Source organism: Podarcis pityusensis (assembly GCF_964106645.2).
Source record: "Podarcis pityusensis genome assembly, chromosome: 7".
Taxonomy (NCBI): domain Eukaryota; kingdom Metazoa; phylum Chordata; class Lepidosauria; order Squamata; family Lacertidae; genus Podarcis; species Podarcis pityusensis.
This window is the reverse complement of record NC_138031.1, coordinates 59,794,776-59,816,753: the sequence shown is the minus strand read 5'-3', so window position 1 is coordinate 59,816,753 and position 21,978 is coordinate 59,794,776. Positions and strand designations below refer to the sequence as shown.

At 39.1% G+C, this 21,978-nt stretch overlaps 1 protein-coding gene across 4 annotated transcripts in view; it reads left to right on the top strand.

Moving 5' to 3' along the window:
- CDKAL1 (CDKAL1 threonylcarbamoyladenosine tRNA methylthiotransferase) overlaps window positions 1-21,978 on the top strand; it is a 227,640-nt gene that overhangs the window by 79,327 nt on the left and 126,335 nt on the right. For all 4 annotated transcript variants that reach the window (XM_081014204.1, XM_081014203.1, XM_081014205.1 and 1 more), the window contains one exon: window positions 6,276-6,396. In XM_081014204.1, the coding sequence (XP_080870330.1) occupies window positions 6,276-6,396 (121 nt within the window). The remainder of the gene's footprint in view (window positions 1-6,275; window positions 6,397-21,978) is intronic.

Sequence of the window (21,978 nt, the reverse complement as noted above, 5' to 3'; positions counted from 1 at the left end):
CATTATTTTTAATGGTCTGTTTCTTAGGGCTATTAAAATTAAAAAGTGGTGATCATGGTTATATGAAAATAGTTTTTGCTTTAGTTTGAAGTTTTTAGGCAAGCATAATGCTAATTACTTGACTTTGTGAAATAGTTCTTACCATTTTCCCACTAATTAGTGGGTTGTCCATCTGTTTTGGCTTATTCACTGTGAGAGAAAGGAGGAGGAAAAAAGCTTGGAGTTTACTTATATGTTACTCATCCTTCCCTTGAATTCCTCTTCACCTTGATGATGGACATTATTGAACAAAGTTGCTGCTCAGATAAAACAACTGAAAGTACAGTATCTTCAGATAAACTGTTCCACTCTTAATTTACCTAAGACTAATAGGTATAGCTGGAAAAGGAAGTTGCCCCCGCTGTCCTCTGCCTTTTCTTCCTCCTCAGTGTGTGGCTATAACAATTATGTGAAGCAAGTTGCCGTCTTCCTTTAGTGCTTCTGAGTTTTGTGTAGCAAGAGGGTGCTTGGCATATTTGCATGCAATGCACTGTCACGAGTCCATGTGCTTCTGGTTGTAAACAGTAGCAGCAATATCAACATTGCTCTAATCTGAAATCTGATATTCAGTGCCCTTCACATGGTAATTTTGTTGTCTTTTTCTCGGGCAGCAACCAAATGTTCTGCTCTGTTGTTCGGAATAGAGAATGGCTTGAATCCTAATATTAGTCACACTGATTGATTGCATTTTAGGTTGCTTTTTGGTCCCTCAAAACTCACAAGAGACCAATAACAAACAAGATAATCCCCGTTGGCAGACTTAGATTCTAAAAGTCACAACACATAGGAAAAATGGATTGTGAGGGAAGATGAACTAACACTTCATGTAGATGGGATCTTAACTGTGACTAACTTGCTCTGGATCCAGCTCAGTGTATAACAGTTGTAAAACACTGAAAAACATGCCATGTGTTCAGCATATCAAATGACTATGTTTTGGTTTCCCTTGAGAGTTCACTTATCTGCTGGCTTCTGAAGCTGGCAGATAGCACCTCCCTTTATTCAGATGAAATGCCTTTTTAAAAGCTTTCCCTACCCAATCATGCATCATTTTAAGATTCGTAACATAACTTTTTCTTACTTACACTTGAATTCGCTACAAAAGAGATCACAGATAACAGCATTACAGAAGGAACTCAGTATGTTAGCTTTTGAAAATAGCTTTTTTATTTTTTAAAGGGAAGGATTCTATTTATGTGCAGCTCTGTAAAACTATGTATTGATAGTTAGGTTAGGAAGCTGGAGCATGGAATTTTTGCCTCTACTAGGCTTCCAGTAGGCCATACCCCTAAAACTCTTCAAAATATCAGTCATTAACCAGTCCAACTCTGGACTGGATCCAAACATGCAGAGCAATCCTAATAGGATCTGGGGAAGTGCAGAGGGGTAGAGACTCTAATGCATGTAATGTTATGCTGAATCCTGCCAGCCACAAGGAAGGAGACAGGAACTGAGCCCCTTGATGAATCCATGGAGCTTTGGATCTCATAGATTAGGGCTTTCTGCGTGTTACCACAGCAGAAAAGCTGGTAGCAGCTTTCAGGGCACAGCTTTGGGCCTACATGTTATCCTAATGCCCACAGCCATCACCATCAGGGGATTAGGATTGTACCTTTAGTCAGGTTTAATAGTAGACTCAAATCAACAGGAATAAACATTAATTTAAGCCCTGTCAGCTTTCAGTGTGTCTAGACTAAGCTTGCCAAAGTCTGGATCCAACCCAATGTATTGAAATGGACTGAACTAGGCGTTCTTATATTTCCAGTGAAGTTGTTTCATAATTTTAGACCTTAAATAGAGAGTAATAAATTCATTCTTGACCATTTTGTAAACTTTCACTCATATTCCCACAGGCCACAATCCAGCACAGATATAGGTAAGCACAGAGTTTATAGAATCACGCAATTGTAAAGTTGGAAGGGACTCTGAGGGTCATCTGGTCCAACCCCTGCATTTTCAACTAATGCATTCATGACTGATGGCCAGCCAACCTCTGCTTAAAAACCTCCAATGATGCACAGTTCACCACCTTCCAAGGGAGTCTGTTCCACTATCTGACAACTCTTACTGTCAGAAAGCTCTTTTTGATGTTTAGCTGGATTTAATTTACCTGAATTTTAAAGTAGTATGCATATTGTTAAATCCAAGAATACTTAAAGAACAAAAGTATGGGCAAATAATTGTCTCATCAGTTGGCAATATTGCTGTTATTAGTGTGATACAGTGGAAATGAATCATTGAGTGAATGCTATTAGCAGAGTCCATGTATTACTGAAATCACAATAGGTTATAATGGAATTCTTGGCATTTGCTGGTATGAAAATAACAGGCCTTTTCTAGATGCTATTGAACTTTTTGACATCTATGATAGGTGTAATACTCTTAACATAAAATGGTGTTTTACCTCTTAATTAAACTGAATTTTTGACTAAAAGTTTTACTTGACAACTCTGAAAAGGCTGGCATGCCAATTGATTTTCTTGTCTTCAGTGCTACATCAGTGGAAGAATTCCGTGTGTTACTGCCATGATACTATTACATTTGTCTTGACTCACAAATGTAAACAATGGTGGTGTGGCCCGTTATAAGGCAAGTTAGGTGGTGGTTGCTTTGTGGAGCAATCTGGTCACATAAAAGAGCTAGCCATGCAGTTCTTCCAGTGTTCACTTCCAGTAATTTTAGCAGTACAGTGGTACCTTGGGTTACATACGCTTCAGGTTACATACGCTTCAGGTTACAGACTCCGCTAACCCAGAAATAGTGCTTCAGGTTAAGAACTTTGCTTCAGGATAAGAACAGAAATCGAGCTCCGGCGGCAGCAGGAGGCCCCATTAGCTAAAGTGGTGCTTCAGGTTAAGAACAGTTTCAGGTTAAGAACAGACCTCTGGAACGAATTAAGTACTTAACCTGAGGTACCACTGTAGAGTGTTGTATTTTTTTTTAATGGTGATTGCTGGTAGGAACATCTGGTGAAAACAATTTGCCACCCCAAACAACCTCTGCACAATTGCATTATAAGCAGTAGGAGCATAGAGCAGATTCATATATATCTTGAAACAAAGTGGGCCACTTCAGACAGATTTAAAACTTGTGCAGGGTGAAGTGGGATCTCTCTGACGTGCCCTAAGTTGAAGCAGGGACCTCCAAAGCAGTTTGGGACAACTGGAGGAATCAGATGTTTCAAAAGTGCTGCAGACGGTGTGCCTTCAAAAAATGAGACATTTCTCCCTCAGCGTATCATTTTATAAGGAAATCAACAGGATGAGGAAAGGTGGTGAAGGGAAAGTTCTTTTGTGACTGAGAGATCTATCTTCTAAAAAGAGGGAATGATTTTACCAGGGCTCTCCAGTCACAATGCTCTTTGCTAGTTTTGCTAGTTCTTCTATTAGTGCTTGCTTGGAAAATGCTGGACTTTCATATCCTTCTGCTTCTGTCCCACAAACCCACTCCTTTCAAATCAGCTTTGACCTTAGTTGAGCCATACAAAAACCTAAAGCTCTTTTTAAATTTTAAGTCCCTAAAATTCTGTTATCATTTTGAAATTTTGTGGACTCTTTTCTCAGAGGCAGCCCTGTGTTATTTTTATAATAAAATTATTGCCCACTAAAACCACAGAGCAGGTAGCGAAACACTTTAAATACCCCCTCCCCAAAATCAGTGTTAAATATACGTAGCAGGAAAATTCCTGGTCCTATTTATCAGTATTTTGGCAGGTTTCTTATCAAGGAAAATCTCTCATGCATACTTTTTTTCCCTCACATCCTCCAAACTGTAAAGGCTATCTGTGTAGGAAAATCACTGCATTTATCCTTTTGAAACTTGGCAGGATTCATCTCCTCAGGTGTGGCTACCATACCCAAAAAAATTAAAATTACAGACAATTCATTTGCCATTGGGGTGGGTAGATAAAAATCATCACATAAAATAAAAATACTGTGACAATTTGTTTCTGATATGTCAGAAGTGACTATGTCCACAAATTTCATGCAGTTCTGTCAATAAGAAGAAGAAGAAGAGTTTGGATTTGATATCCCGCCTTTCACTCCCTTTAAGGAGTCTCAAAGCGGCTAACATTCTCCTTTCCCTTCCTCCCCCCCCCCCCAAACAAACACTCTGTGAGGTGAGTGGGGCTGAGAGACTTCAGAGAAGTGTGACTGGCCCAAGGTCACCCAGCAGCTGCATGTGGAGGAGCAGAGACGCGAACCCAGTTCCCCAGATTACGAGACTACCACTCTTAACCACTACACCACACTGGGGAAAATGCTGTAATGTTTCATTTTAATTTGCCCATAATAGTGAATGGGGAAGTTTGACACTTAATTTTTGCAAATTGGGATTTGGCTGCAGACCCCTAGCAAAACTGGATTGCTTCCAGATCAGTTCAGACCAAATTACAGTACAAATTGAGTCTTGCGGTCAGTACAGACCCCTAATTAGTAATTAGTAATGTTGCTTGTTTGCATATGTAACTTAAGGCCATTTCTACTGCCTTGGGAAAACCTGCAAATGAAGAAATGGTTTTTAAAATAATGTTTCTGTAACTTTCAATATAAAGGGCCAGTATGATTTTGCCTCCTCAGCTTTTCCTACTGCAAAAGAAACAAGTCACATTTTAAATTTAAATGACTGACTTAATGGCTGGGCATGGATGATCATATTAATAAGCTTAGTTATGTATGAGTCTTTTTCCTGTGTATGCAGGCCCTTCCCCTCCTCCATTTGTGGCAGTGCTGAAGTCTCCAAGTTTGTTTTATCTGCACAGGGAAATTATGCTTACCAACTTTGGAACAAACCAGGATCGTAAACTAACTTCAAAGGATGGTTTCAGTCCCACAGTTGTTCCACAGATGGTAATAACCATAGTTTCATGGTTCAGATGAAATGGAAACAATGGTTAATTGGAGACTCCTCCATTTCATTAAAACATGCCATGAAGGAAGGAAGGTGCTGCATGTTCAGGCACAGTGGTACACTCAGGTGATTCTGGACTATGATCTTACTGATCATAGAATCAGAGTTGGAAGGGACCCTGAGCATCATCTAATCCACCCCCCAGCAATGCAGGATTATGCAGCTGTCCCTTACAGGGATCAAACCTGCAACCTTGGTATTATCAGCACCGCACTCTAACCAACTGAGCTATCCAGTGGGAGATATGATGAATGAAATGTTGGCACTTGCTATGCCAACATGAAATAAAGGTTTGACTGTATGTAAAAAAGGGTAAAGGAAAAGGACCCCTGGCTGATTAAGTTCAGTTGGTGCTCATCTCACTTTAGGCTAAAGGAGCTAGAGTTTGTCCGCAGAGAGCTTTACTCAGATTGGTTGGGCTTTTTAATCTTGATTACTTACCTTTACATTTTAAATAAGATTATTATTATTATTATTATTATTATTATTATTATTACCATGGTAGGTGCCAATTCCAATCCATTATTGGAAATCTCTCTCTCTCTCTCTCTCACACACACACACACACACTATCTCTCTCTCTCTCTCTCTCTCTCTCTCAATAACATTTAATTAGAAATTGTAACTCAGTATTTTGCAAAGCTACCCCCCCCCAAAGCATTCACTTTGATTTGGGTGACCTGAAACAATGTGTCTAGAATTATGGAAAAGGAGCTTTCTGAATATTTGTGTTTGAATATTTTGAAGTCAATATGCAGTTGCTTCTGAATGAGCTCAGTTAAGCTACAGATGGAGCCATAAATTCCAATAAAGTGCTCACATGTCAGTAGTATTATACGTGAGAAGCACAACAAGCTGGGCTGAATTGTGAAAATGTTCCCTCATCCGAATCTTTTTGCATTACTTTGTGAGAACTTAATGGAAATTCTTGCTCAAGCTGACACCCATCAGTTCAAGCATACTGCCTGGAGCTTTGGGTTTGTGGTCTAATACTGTTCAAAAGGGAACAACAACACCCTTAAACTCAATAGTAATATTTTTACAGTAATTATAATCAAAATGCTGTTTCTTGGGAATTTGGCTTTTAAAATGGATTGACTTGCTTTTGTCAAATAGCTGAACAAGATATAATGAAAGGAGCTACGCTTAATAACAACAACAACAACAAATTTTAATGTTGGCTTTTCCTTTACTTGGTAAGTTGTTGGTTACCAGAAGACTCCTGGGTCTATTTTTGTTTAACAAAATGCAAAATATTTGAGTAGAATATATTAAAACAAATGAGTTTTATGTATAATGGTACCATTTTTCCCCTTTATTTGAAGGTCACTCTGTGAGATTGCTGGGTCAGAAAAAGGATAATGGAAAACGGTTGGGGGGAGCGCGATTGGATTTGCCAAAGATTAGAAAGAACCCACTGATAGAAATAATTTCCATCAATACAGGGTAAGCATCATTCAAACTGACATAAAATATTCAATACTGCCTAGAAATTCAATTTCATTTTTGTCCATTCTTAATGCAAAGCTGCCTCGGGTCATACCATAAAGAACAATTTAGGGGGAAACAGTGAAAATTCCCATGATATTCAGTAGCATTAATACTTTAAGACAAGTTACCTAATTATTTACTTACATTTCACTGTTATAAAAATTGAAGGGGTGTGTGTGTTTGCTTAAACTGTAGTGTCTGCTATTTCTAATCTTTCCTGAAAACATAATTTTGTGTTGTAATAGATCTCTTTTGTATGATGACTAACTCTTCCTACACCAGCTTTTACACAGCCAATTTCCACGTCCGTTTGTGGTTAGAGGAACCACCATGGGGCTACTTTACCCCTCAGGATCCACAAGATACTGTTGGAAAGCTCTCCTGAAATTGAATAGCACTTTTTAGGACATTGCTTTTTTAATATTCTTGGGCTTTGGTTCTTATTTTGGGTGATGCCTGGGTGCCAGAATGATGCCTGACATCTCTACCATCTGAAAGTACATGGCTGAGGATCATTGGATCCGGACTGTTTTCACACACTAACACCCAACACTGTAGAATTCCATCAGTTATGTTTTATCTGCACAATTGGAATGAATTTCTGGATCAATTTGCTTTTTCTGTGCAGCCTGAGCAGGAGCAGTCACCATTAAGAAAAAGAGGTCGGAGTATATAGGCTGTCCCTGGATCAAATGACTTTTCAAGTTCTCAAAGCTCTTAACCTAGTTCAAGGTTGTCAACTGAACTAGCTAGATGTTTATCTGAGAATCAATTACAGTCAGTCCATCATTTGAAAAATAAGACTTTAAAGCCGTCTTGCCCAAAAATGACAACTAAACATTCCCTTTTGGCGACTGTAACCTTGTTTTAAGGAACCATTTGTGCCTAGCTTATATATCTGAGTTTCTAACACTCTTTTTAATTAGCTCTCAAAAGCTTATACTAGTCGGCTAAGGTGAATTGAGGTTACAGGACAGTGTTATCTACTCCAAAGTCTGCACCATGGGAACTAAGTCCTGCAGAATCAGTTATTTATGTAAAAGAAGACAGAGCTGCAAATGTCATTGTTTTTGTGGTGTATCTCTTATTAGGCAAGCAGCTGGTCTAATTAAAAACAGAACACTATCTCTCTTGCCTGGGTCATCCCTGGTTGCTAACACAGCAGTAACACACGAACCCTCCTCCTCTTTCTCCAGCAGTCCAATTTCCCCATATTCATTGCTTTGCCTCCTCCCTGCTTGCCTTTTGTTCTCTCTGGAACTGCGGCTCCCTTGCCCAGAAAACAGTCCTCTTCCATGAGTTTTTCCTCTCTTGGTCCATCGATTTCCCCTCACAAAAACTTTGCTTTCCCCAGCACTGCCCCTGTTTCTGCCTTCTCCTTTAGACAGTGGGGTAGGAGAGCTGAGAAAAAATTCACATCAGTCAACCAATGCGTCCTTTTGGTTTCAGATAGCACATGTGTAGACTAAAAAACCTGGGGCACAAATTTCACAGCCTTCCAGGCTCATTTACCAGAAGTATTTAGTGCTAACTCTGGAAGTGTATACTTGATTCGGACCAAACTAAGCCTCCTAGAGCATAATATACAGTGACTGAGCTCATAGCAGTGCAGAATCAGCAAGACCAAAGGAGGAAAACAGACACAATCTCCTGTCCAGGGGCTCTCACATTCACACTAAGCCATAGCTTGGTTTAGCATTACTTGTGAACTGAACCATAATGTAATCATGCACATTCTTTCACAGTATTCAAAGAGTAATTAAAAATGAAAAAGCTAAATGGAGAAGCCAGTAATAGGTGATGTGGATCCATCTTACTGAGAGCAAAAAGGATATTAAAAGTTTTGACGTTTCTTCATATGAATCAAAACAACTTGTGCTTAAAAGTTAGGAGATGAGAGAGGAAAAAAATAATTGTTTACCATAGAAATAATTGCAAAATCTTTTTTTATTTTTGTCTGTTTCTAGAGGTATGTGTACACACACATGCATGCACATGTATCAGTGGTACTGGAATACATCAAAGATACTATTTCTTAATTAAACTATTTAAATGGGATCTCTGACACACAGTATTTTTCCAATTACTTGTCCAAATATGTAACCACAGCTTTGTTAATCTAAGTACTTTAACATTATTTTCTTTGTTTTATTTATGAAGTTCTACATCACTGAATATGTTTGAGCTGTTATAAAGAACATTGCTCTTTAGATTTATGCATTTATATGCATAATTTGCATAGTTTAGTTTGATATTCCCACACTTGCCCCAAGGGGTAAGAGCAGCCAACATGTGCAGTTTTTGTAGCTCAAAGTTTATCTTAATCCAGCATCGTTCCAGCGGCATCTTACATAAGGAATGTGCTGCCAGACCTGCTACTGTGCCTGTTAGTTGCATCCCCTTTAGAATTGTGAATTACAATTTATCCACTGGGCAGGGTTGCACTGAAATAGTTGGCCCTTTGCTTTTTCTTAACAGCAGCCCTTCAGAACATACTGCTGGATCAGGCCAGTGGCTCATCTAATCCATCTCATAGTAGCCAGCCAGATGCCCATAGGAAACATGCAAGCAGAGACCAAGAAAGAGCACTCTCCCCACCTGCAGTTTCCAGCAATTGGTAGTCAGAAGCATATTGCCCCCAATTCTGGGGGCAAAGCGTAGAGCATAGACAACATGACTAGGAGCCGCCACGATGATGATGATGATGATGATGATGATGATGATGATATTGCTTCCTATGAAGCATCTCAAGGTGATTTCACAATAAACACACACACAAACACACAAATTGCATATCTAAAAATATAACAGCAATTACACACACAATACAGATGTTAGGGGTGCTGCGAGTTCTAGTCCCAGACATCTGGAGGGCACCGTGTTGGCTCCCTCTGCCCTAAAGGACTTGGATATTATAGAATTACAATAATGGTCCATGTATCTTTTCTGAACTGTGATTCCATTAGTATGTTCTTAGGACACATACGTTTCCTAAGAGAAGCAATATTATATGGAATTGACCTGTCTTAACTGGTTAACAGTCTCACCCAGCAGTGGACTGTGGAGAAGAACTCTTAAGACATGGGCTGAATTATATAAGGAGAGGCAATCCTAGCTATTTCAGTCTATATAGATGAGCACTTTAGGCCCAGAAGTAAATAGGCGACCAGTATTGGTATACAGTGGTGCCTCTACTTACGAGCACTTCTGGTTGCGTATCCTTTGGGATACGCATATGGCAAACCCGGAAGTATTTTTCCGGGTTTCACCATGCGCAGAAGTGCTCTCCCGCTTCACGCATGCACATAACAGGCACCTCCAGTTGCGAAAACCTCAGGATCTGACTGGAGCTCCAGAACGGATCCCATCCGCAACCAGAGGTACCACTGTAGTATGATTTCACTGGCCAATATATTCTGGCAGCCACAGTTTGCAGTAGTTATTATTAATTAAATGTCTATATCGCCTTTCATCGGAAGATTACAGGGCAGTTTACAATATAAAAATACAAAAATGCATACCGTAATAAGAAACCAAAACAATAACCCGCACAGAAGCTGGAGCTTCTGAGTTTTCTGGCTTCTCACCAGTAGCAGTTGGAGAGGGTGATATAGATCAAGGGAATTGGTGCAGAATGAAAGGTTTCAACACTACTTCCACCTGAAGCTGCTTGAATAGGGTTGTTAACTAGTTATAAAAATAAGGAAATGGTGGGGGGGGGAGACTAGAGATACTGATCACAGCTCTCCCTCTGCATATCCATTTTGGCCCTTAGCACAGTGGTTTTTAAATACACAACAGGGTAGAGGGTTCTTCCCTTGGGATGCGCACTGTGAAATGTGCAAGCAGATACGGATTGGACAGCCTTGCAGATAAGTATTGGGAGCCATTCAACTATCCTCATGCTCTGATCCCTCTGTTCCCTGCTCATGTGAGCATCTCTTCAGCCAGGAGAGAGGAAGAGTTTACCAGTGGCTGCCTCTGTTGTGTTTCCATCTGTGGAAATTGCAGTGCGTGCTTGCATCTGCATGCTGTCATCTTCCAGAATGGGGAGAATGTGTTCATGTGTGGTAGAAGCAGGGGCTGCACCTGGCCACCTCTAAGTGGTTACCGATCACAGGCAGCATACTTTTATTACAAGGGAGTGGTTAAGGGTCTGCTAATTTCCTTATTGCAGTAGTGTTCTTACATGAATAAACATAATTGCCTAATTCCACGATCTGCTGCAATGGTCCGTGAATATTTCAGGTTGAGCTCACAACTGAATACAGCTTCATAACCTGTGTCTCACTGTGCTCTCATTGCAAGTTACCCCAGCTTATTTTGCCTTGGTTAAGATGCTGCTTTGCCAGATGTAGCAGAGTGTAAGGCAGAGAGAAGGCATGGCAAGTTGTCATTGATAATGCTTTGTCTCCACAGTTTTCTTGCGGGTATTTCAGTCTCTGTGAATCTGTTGCACAACCTTCTACACCTCATGTTTCACTGTAATGGCCAACAGGAGGGACTTTCCAAATACAGAACTTAGCTAAATTACTTGTCATTCCAGCTATGAATATTTATGGGATCAAGGTAACTTAATGGCTACTTGTCTAGTCCTGCAACCCATTTTTCAGCACAGTGGTATGTGCTGGGTGCGCACTCCCCAGCACATGCATGCTCATGCGCACACACCCTTTGGAGGATAGCCAAAGCACTAATCAATGGCCTATTTTTCGTTGCAACCTATGTTAGCTAAAACTCTCAGTGAGCAGTTTTAATTCACTGTAGTCTCAAAAATTGCATATAAATGCAATATTTTAAGCATCTGCACAGTATCTCAAAGGAACGTTATTGTCAATAGCTTTGCAACTGGATCTGTTTCACATTTAGAAGTAAATCTCACTGCATTTATTGGAGACACTGTTGTGTCAGTGTACACAGGGCTGCAGACTTAAGAATTTACATATCTATTTTGTGTTAAGTCTTTCTGAGAATATAATTTTGACCTATGATTCCTAAATCTTGTTTGTAAGTCAGAGGAATTTCATACTCAGAATGGCACTCATAGATGAAATTTGCCTGCTGACGTAAAATGCTTCATTATAATTGGCCTTTATTTTCCCAGTAGAAGACCCTCTTTGTTAGCAAGAAATAGAAAAGTACTGAAGCAAGTGCTGACAGCTCACTTTAAGCAAAGGCTAATTACTCTTTTGGTTCTCGTCAAAATAATTTCTGTTGATTACCTTCTTTAGCACTCTGCATTCAGACTCTTTACCTGACAGAATTTCTTATGAATATATTGATAAAAGTAATTTTGAATGTTGTTTTGTTTAACAAACCAGACCCCTTGATACCATAGAAATGGTATTGTAATCATGTGAGCAGAAATACTTTTCTCATTATAATATTAAAAGGGGGGGAACCCCGCCTTTTGAGTGGCTAATTTGTGTAACCACATTTTATTATACAGGAGTAAGAATTCTAATATTAATACAGAGTTTTGGTAAGAGATAATTTCCTGTTTTGTGGGGGTCTCTTATTTTTTTGTAGAAATCTCTACTCCCTTTCAGAAAATGCCAAGTATGAGAGCCTAAGTTTATTACTGCTCCAATAAGATAATTGGCTGCAAGACTGAATCTATATTTCAAATTGCTTGGTAATAGAAGCTAATTCTTGTAGGGATGGATAGCTAGTCAAAATTCTTTGGTTCTTGAGCAGCTAGGCAGCTGAAAACCTGTATTCTTGATTGTGAATATGCATCGTTTTCTCTCTCCCCACCCACTCATTTCTAAAGTACAGTTTTTGCATTAACTGCAACAAAAAGGCACCTGAAAAACATAATTTAGATGTAGGACAGATATTGGTGAAATGTCAAAACTATGCATTTTAGGATATGGTATATTTCTGTGAGGTAAAAACTGTTTTGTGATTTCCTGCTTTTGAATTATTTAAGGATAACTAAACGATCTTAAATGCAGAAGCCATCGTTCCTGTCTAACTGTAACTTGTTGAAGTATCTGTTGCCAGGCCTGAAGCATGCAAGAGCACCAGCTGGAGTATATCAAATATTCATAGTATCAGATAGTTAACAATAACAGAATGGAAAGACAGTTTCACAGATCACAGTCTGTCCCATTATTTTTCTAATCTAAGTGGCTGACATCATATATTTTAAAGAAATGTAGTCATCTCTTTTTGGCTGTGACTTACAAAATATGTGCCCAAATCTTTATGCCATGTTGGTCGCAGATTGGCTTCAAACTGCTTCAGATTGCATTTTTATTGAGCCAAGCCAAGAGTAGTTTATTCAAAGGTGTTGTGTAATGTCACTTTTTCTCTTGGAACAAAGGCCCAGCGCATTGCCTGCTATAAAGCCCAAGAGGTATTTTCCTTCCTCTCCACTTTTTAAAGGGGAGTAGCATTGTTTTTTGTCTACTTGTTAGCTCTTTCTCTCTCTACTCTTAGTAAGTAGGAAGAAAGAATGAGAAGAAATTTCTTTTTAGTTATACTTTTAAGCAGAGGTTAAAAACATAGATTAAGCAACCCCCAGTATTGCACATTTACCAGTCCTTAGAAGTATCTGTGTGGCTGTTGTCCATGTCTTCATTTGTAACAGGAAAGATTGACTTAGCAGACATTCTAGGAATGTCAACTTCTCTTATTTTCACTCTTAGAATCATGCAGAATAGGAATCTAAATAGTAGGTTTCCAGTCTTACATTTGAAAACATCAAGGCTTCTGTGTGCTTGAAAACAGATGGTCCCATTTTCTAGAGCATCAAGACTTGACATTTCCTGTCCTTTGGCTCAGCTGATGTTCATCCATTGCTGTCCTGTCATTAATTGGGCTGCATTTTTTTGTTGTTGTTGTTGTTGTTGTTGTTGTTGTTGTTGTTGTTGTTTCATCTGATGGCATATCATTATACTGAGCTTAAGCAGTCTGATTTGAGTTAGTGCTATTCCCCCATAGTCCTCTGCAGATAAGTCATAGAATTGTACAATCACAGAATTGTAGAGTTGGAAGGGGCCCTGAGGGTCATCTAGTCCAATCCTCTTCAATGCAGAAATTTCAACTAGATCATATATGACAGATGGCCATCCAACCTCTGTTTAAAAACCTCCAAGGAAGGAGAGTCCATCACCTCTTGTGAGAGTCTCTTCTACTGGGTGTGTGGAGGATGTATCTCCCAGTCCCTTCCACTCATCACACTCAGTCTCTGCACATTGGAAATTCTGTTTGCGCACGATCCTTAGCTTGTACACTCCAAATAGGTATCTTTTATTACTTCAAGGATGGGGATAATGTATATGGAGCCTATGTATGTTGTGGTGAATGCATGTAGGCCCTTGGAACTCAAATGTCCCAAAATAAGTTGAAGTCTTCTCTTTTTCTTTCCTTCTCCTTTTTGTTTTTGTGTAAAGGCAATTTGTAGATGGAGTGGGGGGGGGGAGGGAATTAAAGAGCAGTTTATGCAAAGGTCAAGCAGGAATGTGCCACTCACCACATCTATTAATTTAGTTTTAAATTCTCAGCAAATGTTTGGCAGTCCCATGATCTCTTTATATAGCAGCCCGGAACGAGACTTGGTGTCTCTCTTGTTTTTAAGAGATAAACGTCTAGTATGCTTGTGTTTTGGGGTTTGTGTGTGAGTCATGTGTGTTTATATACTCATTTTAAAGCCTTAGTTACCTTGGAGCAAGGTAACTTGTTGCTCAACAACTTGAGTTCCTATTAGGCTGAAAGTACAGCTGGGAGTATGTTTACAAAAGAGGTTGCTTAGTCATCTGCTTTTCCCAGCTTCTGCCAATCTGTTTTTCTTTTTACTTTGATAAACTATCCTCATTTGCTGGCGTACTTTCTGCAAACTAGATTGTGCTTGATTCACTGTACTATTTCCCATGGTTTGAGGGTAAATAACCATTCCTCTCCCTGATGTTTTTATTGATTTAACTTAAGTCCTAAACCATGGCAAAAGAGAGAAAAGAACCAGCATTAGGAAAATAGAAAAACAGATGCAGGTTTACACTAGATATAAATAAGTTTCAATCAGAGGTGTGAATTCCATATTCACTATAGGTTTAATAAACCAGGACTCATTGAATTGGATGAACCTGTTTAAAATCACATGATTCTATTGTACAATTCTTTGTCAATTGTGCCCAAGCACTATTTGTATTTTCAACTAGACATTTGACAACAAGATGACACGTGAACTTCTTATGGCCCTATGTGACTATAGAAATAGCTATTGACAAAACAAGTTATCAAAATAAATATGGAGAACATTGCGGTGTGGGTTAACTATTTTCTAAAGTGAAGGAATGGAGGTTAGTGTGTTTGAATAGTAAAGAGAAAATATTAATATTCACCTTTTCTACTTGGTGTCCTAATCAGTCATGTCATATAAAGAAAAGTGCAGAGGTCACAAGAAAGGTTCGATGTTTTTAGATAATTGATTTCAATAGGCCTAAAAATTAAGGTTGGTTAAACTTGTATCGGGCTGCAGTCCAGAATGGTCCTTTACTCTTCCTTGAAGAATTCACAGTGTGATATGAGACTGGGAACTGAGGCTTGGGAGTATTGTAGTCTCAGAAAGGCAGCTGCAGTAAGGGTACCTTGACTGGTTCCACCACCTCCAGAAGAAGGCAGGCTGGTGCTGTGGCTCTTGCATGGAAAGGCTGTTTGGTGTCAAATGGCCTACGTTTTGGAGATAAATTTTTGTGAGAATGCATAGTTAGCAGAGTAAATGTACAAATTTAAAATGCTTTGAACTATTTTACTTTTTAAATTGTTAGACCGTGCTGCTGAATATAATTATTGGTTATATCCTATTATTTTAGAATCATACCATGAACAGCTTATGATACATATAAAGTACAATGCAAAACAAAACAATCATTTAAAATAAGCTGCTAAGAACATACATATTATTTGTATATAATTAAGGCTAAATCTCAGAATTGAGGCAGTAGCAGAATTAAACACTGAAAGCCTGCAAAAAAAGTTTAATTTTCAGTTCTGTTGAAAGGAGGTTAGAGAGGGCCTTCTGACATGGTACCATTAGAATAGTGTGCCAGTGCCATGCTGCTACCATTGAAAAGGCCCTCATCATGGCACCAAGAGCAAGGCCTACAAGACTGATCTCAAAGTCCAGGCATGTCTCTATGGGAGCAAGGTGTCCTTAAGATGACCTTGTCCCAGCTCATTTAGGACTTTAAAAACATCACTTAAATTGAGTCCAGAAACAGATTGTCAATAAAGTTGTGAGATTTGAGATGTACATTCTGATCTCTGAGCACTAGACCAAAGTATATTAGCTTTCAGTAGAGATTTCAATACAAACTTTCTTCACAGCTTGCAATACTGAACCAAATAGCTGTGTTACTGTCTGAGCTACTTTACACAGCAATCACATTTGCAGCAGATACCCTCATGTACACCCTGTAGCAAACACACAAAAGTGTCAAAATAAAAAAAATCCTTCCAGTAGCACCTTTAAGACCAACTAAGTTAGTTCTTGGTATGAGCTTTCGTGTGCAAGCACACTTCTTCAGATACTGTGTATCTGAAGAAGTGTGCTTGCACACGAAAGCTCATACCAAGAACTAACTTAGTTGGTCTTAAAGGTGCTACTGGAAGGATTTTTTTTATTTTGACTATGGCAGACCAACACGGCTACCTATATGTAACACAAAAGTGTGATTGACAGGCACAATTCTATAAATATCCATTGTATACATGTCAGGGACTTGCGGCAAATTAGAGCTCCTGAGTGCATTGACACACAGTTTATGCATCTGCCATGGTGTGCGTAAAGTGTGAAACAGCCTTCATAATAATATACAATACAATTCCTGTTGGTTATGAATATATAGCTACTTCACTTTCCACTGGCAGTTGTAGAACAGTTAAGACAGTGGAAATACAGATATATATATATGTGGAAATGGAAAACTTGCAAGGAAAGATTACATCAACAATATATGTGGAATGTGGCTTGCTTCAGTCATTACTATTATTTATGCATTTGTTGTATTTATATATGGCATTTTTTGGCAATGCTCCCAAGGCAGTTTACTAAAACAAATAAATGATATAAAACGTAAAGTTGGCCCAAGGAAGGGACAGTCTGATCAGAGCAGGCCCTGCTGTTGTTTTTGCTTGCTTTGCTTGCTCTGTTCTTCCTTCTCTCAGGACAGATAGTGTCAGTTAGCTGCGGGGGTAAGGCTTGTTGACTTTACTTGCCTCCAGCTGCCAGGTTTGTATGCCTTTAACAGCTGTGTGATTAAAAGTGTATGCCCTCAATGGTGGGAATGATGTCACTTGCTGCATTTCTGCTTGTCGCCCTAGAACCTGTGCCCCTCTAACTGTTACTAGATCCCAACTCCTGGAAACCTCAGTCAGCATGGTCAATGGTCAGCCGTGATGGGAGCTTTAGTTCAGCTTCAGAAAGGCCACAGGTATTGTCAGGGAACTGGAGCCAGAGAAGGAGGAGAGAATGGGAACTTACCGAGAGAAGGGTCCTTTAATAAGCAGTTGTTCTTCCTCGTACGAGGAGGGTGACGAAGAGCTGTCAGGAGGTAATGAATCTGAGGGGGGGGGAGGTACTTCCGGGGACAAGCTACCCTCGTCAGAGAGGAACGAGGGGGGCTGGGCTTAGAAGGTGGTTATGCTGGGGAAAATCGAAAGGAAAGGCAGTCGGGACAACCGACCCGCCATGAAAGTGTCGAACTTCTGAACTTGCTTTGTACATAGCTTCAAAGGCGTAATAAATCCTGTAAATATGGCTGGCTGCCCGGACTCTTATCTTCACTAGTACTCAAAACTCATTGCTGACAGGTATATAGAATCATAGAATTGTAGAGTTGGAAGGGACCACAAGGGTCTTCTATTCCAACCGCCCGCAATGCAGGGATCTTTTGCCCAACTTGGAGCTTGAACCCACAACCCTGAGATCTCTACCTCTCTACGACTCCCATGCTCTACCAACTGAGCTATCTCTCTGAGCATTCCTGTGTAAAAGGCACAATATCCATCTCAAGAGGAAAAGTTGGTGTTTGGGTACAAGCTCACAGAAGTTTCAGCTACTGAAGAATTTGAGCAATATCACATACACTTTTACCCCATCTACCTTTATCACAGGTTTTCATTTAGCTCATGTCTGTTTTCTTCCTTGTTAATTTTCACAAATTTATTCTTGAAACTTGGGAACATTTTGTGCTGGTTGACTAGAAGGTTGTGCCTGCTTGTACTTCATTGAACTGGTTTTTATGCTCCAATGTGTACTTTTCTTAATTTATTGTCTAATGCCTTATAAAAAGCCTTGTCATATCTATATTGCCAGGAAGCCACTGCTTCAGAAAGAGAGGAAATGGATTTATCTTGCACAGTTGCAATTGCTTAAGACTGACTCATAAGCTGAACACCAGATTAGAAGAGTATCTATTCTTTTTCAAAGAGTGTATGTAAGCCATTATTTTTATAATACCTGGTTGCAGGTGACCTGGAATAGTTCCAGGCTTGAGTTATTTAAAAGAGGAAGGCAAGATTGGGCCAAGGTACATCAAGACAATCAGACTGGTTTTTGGTAACTGAGATATGAAAATGTGGCAGGACAGGTGCAAACACAAAATTTAAAATGTAAGAAAGATGAAAGGTTGATCATTTAGGCCAGGGGTACCCAAACTTTAGGCCAGGGGTACCCAAACTTTTTTCAAAGAGGGCCGGATTTGATGAAATGAAACGGACTTTGGACATTCCTGATTTAGGCTGATCTGATAAGTAAGTGAAGGTTTCATTTCCCTTTCCCAAAATACTTTCTTAAGTTATTGGTAATAACTTTATCACACTCTTCCTCTATCCAGCAATGTTCAGGGCCAAAGTTGTCATTTACAGGACTTTTAAAAAATTAAGGAAAGGACATAAATATCAACTACATACAAGAATACAGAAAGATTGAATTAAATTGAATATACACACAAATTTGGGTTATGTTCACAATCCCTAAAAAGAATAATTATTGTTATTGGCAGTGGGAGTAGTAACATTCCTTCCCCCCACATTTTAATTATTTTATTGCATATAACAATGCAAGTGTTTGAGAGATAAAGAAACACACCTGTTCAACATCAGATGATCCACAATTTAAGGGGCGAGGAAAGAATGATGCAGGGTAGAAATAGATAGAAACAATACTAGGAATAATAAGATCATGATTCCATGAAAGCACAATGGAGCGGTCAGTAATAAGTCTTGGAATACCATCAAATCCAAATAAAATCACAGTTTGCAGGAACCTGTGAGCCATAAATTTGTCCTTTGACATAAGTCACGAAGGACCACTATGTAGTGCATAGTCCATAGGTTTGGCTTTACCCCTAGAAACTTGTAAAGGCAGGGGGGAAGGTAGCTAGCTTACCTGTAACTGTGGTTCTTCAAGTAGTCATCCATGCAGTCACACAAACTGACCTTCCCCAATACTGTCAACCATTTATTTATTTATTTATTTATTTATACATACATACCCCACCCATCTAGGCGGCTCCCAACACAATATTAAAAACACGATAAAAGATCAAACATTAAAGACTTCCCTAAACAGGGCTGCCTTCAGATGTCTTCTAAAAGTCAGATAGTTGTTTATTTCCTTGACATCTGATGGGAGGACGTTCCACAAGGTGGGCGCCACTACCCAGAAGACCCTTTTAAAATCATCTATCATCTATAGAAGTTCTGGTCATTCCTCTGCACATTTTCCACAGAGCAAATGATTTTTCCCAATCTGTGGAATTTTTGCAATAGGGCCCTACCTCACAGAGTGCTTATAATTATAAATTAGAAAAATAAATATAGTTAGCTACTTCTGAACTTTCAAGAGAGCAATGGACTTCAGATATTAAACCTTTTTATTAGCTTTAAGCATAATTTGGGGCAGCTAGATCTGTTACTGTAGCTGTGCATTTTCCTCTCAAAAGGAGAACATTTATTTAATAGAAGCAGAATTCTTCCATAAAAGCCTGTTTATTGAATCCACATCAGTAGCATTCTCCTGCTAAGCTGGCTTCAAATTTTTATGGCAGTTACTGGTTGCTAGTAATTTAGATCATCTTTTGAGAAAACAAGGTGCTGGCAACATTAGTAGCATTGGAACATGCTTTGAGTACCAGCTCCTGGTACAATTTCATACTATTTGAGAACCTAGTGCAAATTGTAGCAGAAATGTGAAGAGAAAAATCTTGCCTAAGTGTCACTGTAGGAAGCTTATTTTCAAAGACATGGTGTTGCATTTTTTGATGGCTTACGGTGTTTTTGCTATTATTCTACACAATTCAGAAGCTGTGTTCCCACAGAGACTACTGACATACTTTCTTTTTTTTTCTTTTTTGAAGCAAGTCTGATAGCTATCTCTGTCTGTCTAAATTAAGCTTGCTAACATGCCCCACTCACATAGAACTCTTAACCCCTTTCTTCCGGATGTTTTGACCAGTACTAAAACAATACCTTTTATCCAAAGAACCTGTTATATGTTTCAGAATTAACTGAAGCCTAATGTTTCCTGTGTGATTTAACCACTCTGAAAGACTATGTCCCAAAAGCCATTGAGGAAGTGAAAACAATAGCTCTTATCATAGGCAGCGGCCCTCTTTTCAGCTGAGTTTTCTATATGGCTGGTGTAGGGGTTGTTAATCTTAGAGGACTTCTTGGTTTGCTAAGTGCATTACTCACTCCACAGGAGTGTGGTGGGGATAGCCATTCTTGTTTTATAAATAACTGCTAAAACTATTCCTCCATGTTATAATCCAGTTATGCTGAGCTGATGCAGATTGACTTTCTACGAAAATAGGTACAGTAAGGACTGTAAGGGAATCCTGTGATTTCCATCATTCCAATAGATTGGAGGAAAAGGGGGCAGTAATGGAATTGAGGTGGAGAGAGTAATGTAAACAATATACTCCAGCTTTAGGTATAGCCACACCAGCATATGATTTCTAGAAGTGCATTATTTCCTTACTTAATTTGTTACTTAACCTGCAAAAGCCATAATGTCTTGAACTTCCAAGTCAACTTTCTATAAAATAGTAGGACACAAACAAAAGAGGAGGGGCATGATTCTCAATCTACTCCACTGTTCTCTGCTAGTCCATAATGTGACGTAAGCTCCACCAGTGAAGTAACCAGCTACCAAGAGAACAGCTTACAACTTGCAGAAATTTCCTATCCAACAGGTTTGTTTACCGTAGCGCGTCTATGCATTGCCAGAACTGCAGCATTTTCTTGTTTTTGAAATCATTTCTTAACATCAAAATTCCTTTAGCTTTGGAATTAAAAATTTCAGTAATTAATGTTACGAATTCTTCTGTGGGTGATTTTTGTTTTTAAAAAATTGTTCCATCTTGTACATGCTGCCTGGTGCTTGTTCAAGTACTATCAGAAAAGTATTAGGCATTATTTTAAGGAGGAGTAAACAAGACAGTAAAGGTACCTGCGAGAGTAAAAGAACTGTCCTTTCCCAGATCGCTACCGATGGAAAACCTTTTATAACTAAAGAACCTTCTGCTCTGTGTAAATATTGAGAGTGGGGGCAGATACTTTATGGTGTGTTCAGTGGGTATTGCCATAGCAGTAAAATAATTAAAAGTGCTTTTTAACCTACGCTGGGTTTTGTCTCTGTGTCTCCCTGCCCACCCCCATGTAGATTGTGCAGACTCCCTTAGTGCACTTTCATAAGCATGATGATTGAATTTGAAAATGATAATGGATTTAAACCTTGATAATTTATACGCAGCAATTCTAAGCACTTATGCCAACATATCTGCCTGTTGACATTACCTAGCATGTTTTATTGCATAAGGCTGTCCCTGCTCTTGAGTCCTGGCACAGCCTTAATTAGACCTGGGCTATTGCAGTAAATCTCCCAAGTCACAAAAAAATAATTTGGAGAGTCTAAATACCCTCAGATTTTTTCTTATTTAAAAGAATGTTATATTTTCAAGGGTTGCTCCACTCTGGAACCAGCTGCTGATGTCTTAGAATAAGGTCAAGTGTCTTCATCATAAATGTCACTTAGAGCTTTTAAGGAATGTTTGGTGCTTTTATGAATTGTAAAACATCTTTTATATCACATTGTGTAGCTTGAGCCCTAAACAGAGTAATACTTCTAAGATACATAATTCTCTTTAAATACAAACATATCATTCTTTCTTTTTCAGCCAGCTCCGTCTCTCTAAGATACATTGTCATCACAACATCCAAGCTATCATAAAAATTTATTCTTTACACACGGGACAGTGAACCAGAGGTACAAATTTGAAGTATGCTAATGAGTTGGGGCTTTAGTCCTTCTGGTCAATGTCCAGTCCTCTGTGCTAGGCTACTTCACAGTTGTACTACTTGTCAATAATAATTTTGAGCCACAAAATAGAAATTGCATCAGCCGTTTGTTTTAGGCAGCCAAAGCAGTCCCTTTTGCCATATTTTTGCTTCTGAGTAACAGTTGCAGTTCCCAGATTGCTGTCTTGAGAGGATTGCTGATAGTATCACATCTGTGTGGTCTTTAGT